The 8,474-nt window shown below is 34.1% G+C and overlaps 1 protein-coding gene across 2 annotated transcripts; it reads right to left on the bottom strand.

The window, feature by feature from the left end:
- Positions 1-563: 563 nt before the first annotated feature.
- On the bottom strand, positions 564-6,309 carry LOC18439941 (large ribosomal subunit protein eL13z). Of its 2 annotated transcripts, none has more exons than XM_088863043.1 (5): positions 6,111-6,309; positions 5,082-5,197; positions 4,783-4,919; positions 1,312-1,470; positions 564-962 (listed from the first exon to the last, which is right to left on the bottom strand). In XM_088863043.1, exons 2-5 carry the CDS (start codon positions 5,188-5,190, stop codon positions 741-743), a joined length of 627 nt encoding a protein of 208 aa, XP_088719169.1. In that variant the 5' UTR covers positions 5,191-5,197; positions 6,111-6,309; the 3' UTR covers positions 564-740. The 2 variants fall into 2 exon arrangements, with proteins under 2 accessions (XP_088719169.1, XP_006850159.1); XM_006850096.4 differs by having other exon boundaries at positions 4,786-4,919.
- Positions 6,310-8,474: the final 2,165 nt, after the last annotated feature.

Raw genomic sequence — 8,474 nt, 5'->3', positions numbered from 1 at the left:
CATCAGTTGGTAGAATGCGTTCCACATCATAAACCCAATCCATAAGATTGGATTTTTAAAAGTAACCGCATTATTAAACACAGTGATTTAAAAAATGCGTTCCACATCATAAACCCAATCCATAAGATTGGATTTTTAAAAGGAATACCGGGTCGATACAAAGTCACCCGCTTTAACCCGAGAATAAGTCGCACTCCATTTCAGTTCTACGTATATCTAAAAACGGCACGTTAGAAAAGAACTGATGGTTCCACACAATAAAACGATGATTCTCTACAGTAAAACACCAATCCGAACCGTCGATTCACCAATCCTGACTAATTTTTTTGCCGGTTCACTATTTTTTCACATGTTCACTATTTTTTCTGCATAGTAAAATGGCAATTTTTTCTGCCTAGTAAAATGGCAATCTAACCCACCGATTCACCGATCCAAACCGGTTTTTGAAGTGCCCAATCCATGTCGCCAATCCATTTTTTAAAATACTGATTAAAACTAATAAAACCCTACTAACAAACGCATATATACCCTACTCAAGAAAGGGGTGTGCGTGTAAAGAGAGGTTTCTGCAAATGTCAATGCAAAGATTCATAACTAAAGGTTGCAAAATTTCTTCAAACCTCCGAAGAGAACATTAAAAAAAAGATCAATATCTCACCCAAAAAGAACTTCAGACAAAAAACTGAGATTGCAAGAAAAGCAATGTTTTTTCTTCCTGCTCCCTAGGATGACAACCCAATTTACTTTTTCTCTTCCTTCTCTGCTTCTGCTGCCTTCTTTAAGCGAGCACCAAAATGTCGCTTATTCGTTCTTTCAATGCGCAGCTTGTCATAGGCTTTAAAGGATTTCATCTCCTCTGTGATTTTAACCATTTCAACACCTGGTTTCTCCCTAGTTATAGCCATGTACTTATCTAGGACCTGGGAAGCATTAACCAGCTCTTCTGGGCCGGAATCACCAACCTACAAAACACCAAATATACACAGAATCACTGAATCCATACAAGCACCAAAATAAAACTCTCTCTCTCTCTCTAAACATGTTAGACATGTACACAATCCACACACCTTTACCTACAAGTAAAATTGACTCTCTCTCTCTCACACACACACACAAGGACAAACACAGAGCATATGAGCCCTTACACAAATCAAGTCCCATTTTTTAACCACACTTTTCATTATTTTTCACACTCGGCATCAACTATCTTTCTGCTGTTCTTTATACAGTTTAATTTCCAAGCAATGTATATCACTCACAGCAGGTAGGGTTGGGAAAATTAAAGGATAAAAAAGAAAATTGCTTGCATACCTTGAATTTGCTAGGGCGTCTCGGGAAAACAACCAAATTAGCCTTGTAAGTCTTCAGCCTTTGGACATTTGCCTGCAAACCCTCCAAAGAGCGGTTCTTGCGTCGATGATCAACCGCAATACCGATGGTTGGGGCAAGTTTCTTTGGAATACCAGCGGCCTATACAGAAGGAAATATATTACATTTATTTGTTATGCTTAACAATTGTAAAAAGACATTAGAAATTGAGAACATGCACGATCAGACATGATTGCACAAGAAACAGGATCTGAGAAGGCTCAGTCACAGTGCCCATGCTTTTGCACTTTTTTTTTTTTTTTGCCTGTACCGAATTTTTTGCCATTCCTATCCAAAACAAGCTCATTGGGCAGGAGTATCAAATCCAGATGCTTGTTGGAATCCCAAAATGTACATGGGCGCTTATGGCAAAAGCATTGGCAAAAATACCAATCATTAAAAAAAGGAGTGTTTCTCAGCTAGCTCAACAAGAGGTATGCACCTTTATTTTTTATGCCTGAACTCAAGTTTAATCTATTCCTATCCAAAACATGGACAGAACATCAAAACAAGTACTTGCTAGAAATCTTGTAGCAATTTTCTATGTACAGATAAACAGAAAGGGGGTACGTTTCATCTAATTTAGTATGTAGCTTAAGTGTTTACCAGCTAGCAGGTTGGATTATTAGGTCAAATCACTACCAGATAGCTATCTAGGTTCCCCACTCAGCCACACTGGGTTATTAAGTCAGATCACCACAACATATAACTCTAGGTTGCCCTCACAGTGCTGGTTAAGTCCAAATATTGTGTGTGGTATCCATTGAAGAAATGTTCTGAAAGGAGACTATCATCTTGGACAAGCTAAGGTATATTCTAGAAGGAATGTACAAGCTAATGAAGGCCGCCCTGGACAACATTCCAGTGTAGAGCCCCTGCTTTAGGTAGAGATGCATGCAGTAAGAACCTAGCTATTGTCTCTCAAAAAAAAAGAACCTAGCTATAGGAAGTAGGAACCTCGGAACTCTCCTCAGGTGGGCCCTATGAGATTTCAGTTAGGATTTGTGTCAGCCTTGCTAGCAGGCTTTGAGGGGTATCCATGGAATGCTTTGGGCAATTGGGGCCAACGTAATTTTGAATTGCTATTTCCAGGAGTACTTTATGGCAATTATATTTTTTGCTGAGGGAACTTCACTGAATGGTAGGGGCTAGTAGAAAAAACTAGGGTTTGTTTCAGGTTTCTGATTACAATGATTATACGAAGAAATTCATAAATCAGCTAAGCGTGCAAACAAAAACAGGAAGTTCCACTCTGCAAAGAAAAGTGTATCTTGATATCTGGATATAGAAAAATAACCTAAGCCTGGATTAGTGAACAGCACATTCAGCACATATATAACTGATTCTGGATGTCAACAATGCATAAACACGCCTGAAGCATAAAAATGCCAATGCAAAGATACATTTAATCAAATAATTAACATAACAAGATAACACACACTTTTCTGATTACAAACCAATTTCTATTTTACTGACCTCTTACTCAGAAATATGTCACAAAACTTGTATGCCAGCTTGCATTTTTCATCATCTTAATAATCGATGGACACAGCCTAACTAATAGAATGGTGATTAGAATACAAAGTCTAGCTAATTCTATTCATCTAGGCATGCTTCTTGCACCCAAAGCATGATGTATGCGTTGAATAACCACCTACTAGTCAACTTAAAAGTGAACCAAAGATCAAAATTTCTTTCAAGACTAAAAGGCAACTCTTCAACGTGATCTAATGTGATACATGCAACTTCCAATTGTAACTGGATTGCACCCATCTTCAGTTCCAAAAGTCAGCGGTATTTTCTTTCTATTTACAAGCTAGAGCTAACCTACTTCACAACATGATGAAAGGCTCTCTAATAGACTTCGATGGAAAAATGGAGGGGCAATTAGTTTCTCCGATCCTATGACAGACAAATAAGCCCAAATATTTCTTTTACAAGTAGTAAAAATTGATGAGATGGACAAAGGCATAACAATTGTTTGAAAGTCGCAAGGCTGCCTAAGCCCCTCCTGGACAGCCTAAAACAGGAGGAAATGGGATCAACAAAAATATAGATCAGGGACAAATTCCCAATAATGATCTTACTTGTGATAAAGATAAGTAAAACAAGAGCATTGCACTTACTAGTAAGTAATACATTGTTTTTTTTTTTTGTTGATAATGCATAAGTAATACAATGATTAAAATCGATTTTCTGAAATTGTTTTAATAGTTTCCAAAGCTTTCTCTCTAAAATTCCTTCAAAGATGCAGAAAAACAAGAAATGTTTTTAAGAATATCCCACCATAAAAGAAATTGAACTTTTCCAAAGTATCTATGCCAAAAAGAAGTGACTCTTTGTTGGTTCTATTGTTTACCTGAAAAAGAACATTCAGTTTCAGATTTAAAACCGGCGAACCTACAAAACATTGTTTCTGTCTCTTCATTCTTAAATATTTTCTGTTTAAAAAAAAGAAATAAAAAGAAGTTTTTGTCATGAAGAAGAAGGCTTGGGCATCTTACTCTTAAATTCTCTGCAACTCCTCACTATGAACATGAGAGAGAGAGTTCGTTGAGGAACAGGACCCTATACTCTCACCTAGTCCCCTTTTTATAGCCCTCGAAACCATCTTTTGAAACACCTAAAACACCTCGGCCAAGGCATCAAGATTAGGGATCATGTCTTTTGATGTAAAAGAGAAATAACTGATAGATCCTCTCTGGCAAGGAAACTGGTCTCCTTGTTAACAACAAGGGGGGGGTACACAGAAAAATTAAAGTAGTATATCAGTGACCTCTAGAACGGTGATATGGGATTGGTACTTTACATCTCCCATGAAAATTTACTAATAGGAACAAGTATACTCATTAGAAGAATTTGTAGAACATGTCTAATGACTACAGCATGAACATTCATAGGGATAGTCATCTATTTTATCACAATTCAAAGAGGGTTATGGTCCTAAACATGAAGTAGCATGGAAGTTGTTATTTAAAGGGAGCCGAATTAAAAGATTTTGTATAGAAGTTGAATAACCACATCACAGTCCTAAAATTAAAGACCTAGGAGATAAAACTAACATGGATACCACAGACAATCCATGAATGTTCTTTTTGAGAATCATACAACCCATGAATGTTAAAGGTGATATAAGTGATAGATCCTCTCTGGCAAGGAACCACATGGGATAGCAGGCCAAGACACAAGCGATTAAAACACATTCAAGGTTTGTGGAGGAATCTCTATAATATTTAAATGCACAGCATCATAGAGGAATCAAATGGGATTGAACCACAAAATCAATTCCAAAACCTAGAATCCTTGGGCAGAAAAAAGACCATTTATCCTTCTAGAGAAACAGATAATGAATTAAGTTTACAGAGCATGAATACACATCAGGCTAAAAGGAAAAACATGAATTAAGTAGCATACTACCTTAAGCTCTTCTAGTGAAAAACCCCTTCCTGCCCTCAGTTTCATGTTGTATTTTAGTGTTTGTCCATGCACTATTGGCCTCAACGGTCCAGCTACGGGCCTTGGAAATATCTTCACAGCTTTTTTTGTTCGTGCTGCAAGTTTAATACAAACTCACATTAAAAGGTCGTACTTCTCCATAGAATACACATAAAACTGAAAACAGCATCAAACATGAATAAATAATATCTTAACAAAACAATTACAAGGGAGAAATACGTATTTCATAAGGGTTTTGGAAGGGGGAGAGGACAAACCTATCCTTCTTCTAACTTTGCGTGCGGGCTGGTTAAACCAAGTCCTGACATAGTTTTGCCAGTGCTTTTTGAAATGCCCATTGGGCACAACATTGTTGTGCTTCACCATGGCGTAACTGAATATCATCAAAATAGAGTAAATATTATGGAAGAGCAACAAAGCAAATATTATATAATGAAACCATCTCAAGTGACATTTGCATAAAGGTCATTTCTATATAAATCCTCGCAGGGCACCAATTGCTAATCCAAATAAACAAAATGATCAACGGAAGGTTTCAGAAAATCCAAAACGGTTATGTTCTAACACAAGAACAAAAAGGACATAGATGTGGCATCAATATAGCAGTATTATCCATAATGCAATACAAACAAGAAGTTGTGGAAACAAAAATATATCCAAAAAAAAAACAATGTAGAAACACCAGTACATAGTTATGCATATTATTAATCTTGGCACTTAATCAAAATCAGATTATCGAACCGTAAAAATAGTGACCACTTTCAACAAGCTGGAAAAAAATAGACCAGAGAATTATAGGGAAGTTTCATCAAATAGACATATCCTCCATATAACCATCAATGGTTGCACCATTCAACCAATCACAAACTTATCCAGTTCAACACAGTTCAGAAAATGGAAGAACAAATAATTAACAATCGTTTTTTCTTTCCTTCTGTTTGGAATAAAGTGAATCAAACTAAACACTTTAACCATTAGTGAGGCATTCAACCCCAAATAAACAAAAATAAGTCACTCTTTGGAGTTTTTTCAAGCGACAAACTGCAAAATGCAAAACCGATGTAACATAATATTCCACAAATCAAAATGCTGATAAAGAAGATTAAAAAAAAAAATCAAACCCTCAATCGCTGTGATAAGAGCCTCTCATGAAGGTTCATGTAACAGATAAACCTAAACATCTATTGCGAAAATTACAGAGAGAAAGAAAAAACGACTGATCGATTAGTGAAACAAAAATGGTAAGGATGTTGAAGGATTGAAGAGATTACGCTTAGAAAGGATACCTGGTAAAGGGCGAGGAATGAAGCGCCTTCACAAAACCCTAACCTTGGAGTTTTATTTCAGCTTTCCTTGAACTTCTGCGGAATGCCAACGAAGGAAAATTGCTTCATGCGGGCTGGACCGTATTTCTACATTTGCGGTCCAGAAAGTGAAAAGCATCCATCTATAAGATGGATGCAAGTAGGTGTTCCATCCAAAAACAATGAAAACTAAAGGTCTAATTAAATTGTGATTATCGTGCCCTTCCAAATTTTCGGAGGAGTAATTTACGTGCATACGCTTCTAAATTTCCGTTTCTAAATTTCCGTTGCTTCAAACCAGAAACTTGCCGAGTCGAGCCGGACTCGGGAATCATCAGTTACCGAGCGGGTTCCACGAAAAAATCGGGAATCGTTCGTATCCAGAGAGAACTAGGCGATTCTCAATAGTGAATCGCCAAGTCTCCCCCAAAAACACGGGCTACACAGTGTTCTTCATGGATTTCATCTTTTTTTGTCATTTTATTATCATTTTTCATCTTTTTCAGCCTCATAATCGAATCTTGCAGGCTTTAATTCAAATTTTCAGTCATTTCACTCAATAAAAGATAGTAAAAATCACTGATTTTGAACAAAAAATTTTGGATCGAAGAGTGCGTTTTAGGGTTTCCGCCATTTCACTGATTTCAAGAGAAAGATGGCATCATTTTTTGTAAAATTTCAGAGTGATTGATCGTAAGAATGTTGCTAAGAAGTTTTTGTTTATAATTTGTGATTATTTTAGAGGAATACATATCAATTTTGAATTTGAAGGCACGGGTGCACGAAAAATAAGTAAGAACTGTGTTTTTTTTTTTTCGCCATGCTATCAAATTCAGTCAATTTGAGTTTGGATTTTTGAGAAAAAAAGACTGATGTCTGTGAAAAAAAAATAGACTGAGTTTTTTTTTTCGCCATTCTCTCAATTTCAGTAAATATTTTGTAAATAATGTGTTAAATTTATAAGGTTTTGATTCGTTATAGTGTTGTTTATCATCACATGTATTCAATTTGATCTGATTTATTCAATTTTGAGCTTGATTTTTTGAGATTGAATGACTGATGTCTGTGAAGAACTACGTTTTTTTTTTTTTCTCAATTCAATTGATTTTATTTAATATTTTGATAGTAATGTATTAATATTATAGAGTTTTGATTCCTTATAGTGTTGTTTATCAAAACATGTATTCAATTTGATGTAATTTATTTGATTTTAGGCAGATTTTTGAGTTGGAATGACTGATGTTAGGTGGGTCTATGAAGAACTGCTTTTTTTTTTTTAATTCATGATCGAATTTTTGAAAAATCGTGATTTTTTCGAAAATTTGTGACCAGTTTTTTATTATGATGAGGAATTAAACAATGTTTTTAATTTTTATTGTTAAATTTTTAGTTCAAAAAATTGCATGTTGATAGATTATTAATACAAAAAAATACATGTTATTATATTTTTAATGCAAAACTGTATTTTTTAATTTGTTAATACAAAAAAATACATTAACAAATACATGTTGTTAAATTGTATTATATTTTTAATGCAATTTTGCATTAAAAATGTATTTTTGATTTTTTTAATTTTTAATGCAATAAATACATGTTGTTAAGTTGTATTATCATGAGGAATTAAAGTGAATATCATTGTAAAAAAATCGTGGCATGGTATTATATTTTTAATGCAAAACTATATTTTTTAATTAGTTATTAATGCAAAGATATACATTAACAAATACATGCTGCTAAACTGTATTATATTTTTAATGCAGTTTTGCATTAAAAATGTATTTTTAATTTTTAAAAATTTTAATACAAAAAATACATGTTGTTAAATTGTATTATCATGAGGAATTAAAGTGAATATCATTGTAAAAAAATCGTGGCATGTATGATAATTATATTATCTTGCAACTTTTAATTTTATTATTAAACTTTTAATGCAAAAAATATATGTTCTTGATAATTGAGTTGTAGTCATGTATGGAGCTTGGATTCTTTATTATATTATCTTGCATATTTGTAATTGAGATGTACGACTATTTGTGATCATTTCAATCGAGTTGGGATTGTGCCGACTATATCATTATAAATTTTATTTGTGGCATTGTGAATGACTATATCATTGTAAATGTTTTTTGTGTCAAATATACGTGTAGTGGCATTATGGATCACTATTAATGTAATTTTTTTCTTGATTCTAAGTGTGACTTATACAGACTTTTTTTTATCTATAATGTTGCATAAATATATTTTTTTTCTCAGTATGAACTAATTCATGTTTGTCGAAATGAAGATTTGTGACAAGTCCATATGTATTGGCATTGTGAATTACTATACCATTGTAAATATATTTTT

This window comes from Amborella trichopoda, chromosome 3 (assembly GCF_054954075.1).
Source record: "Amborella trichopoda isolate Santa Cruz 75 chromosome 3, AtrichopodaSantaCruz75HAP2 v2.0, whole genome shotgun sequence".
In the NCBI taxonomy this organism is placed as follows: domain Eukaryota; kingdom Viridiplantae; phylum Streptophyta; class Magnoliopsida; order Amborellales; family Amborellaceae; genus Amborella; species Amborella trichopoda.
The sequence above is the reverse complement of the archived record's forward strand: the minus strand, read 5'-3'. Positions and strand labels throughout refer to the sequence as shown.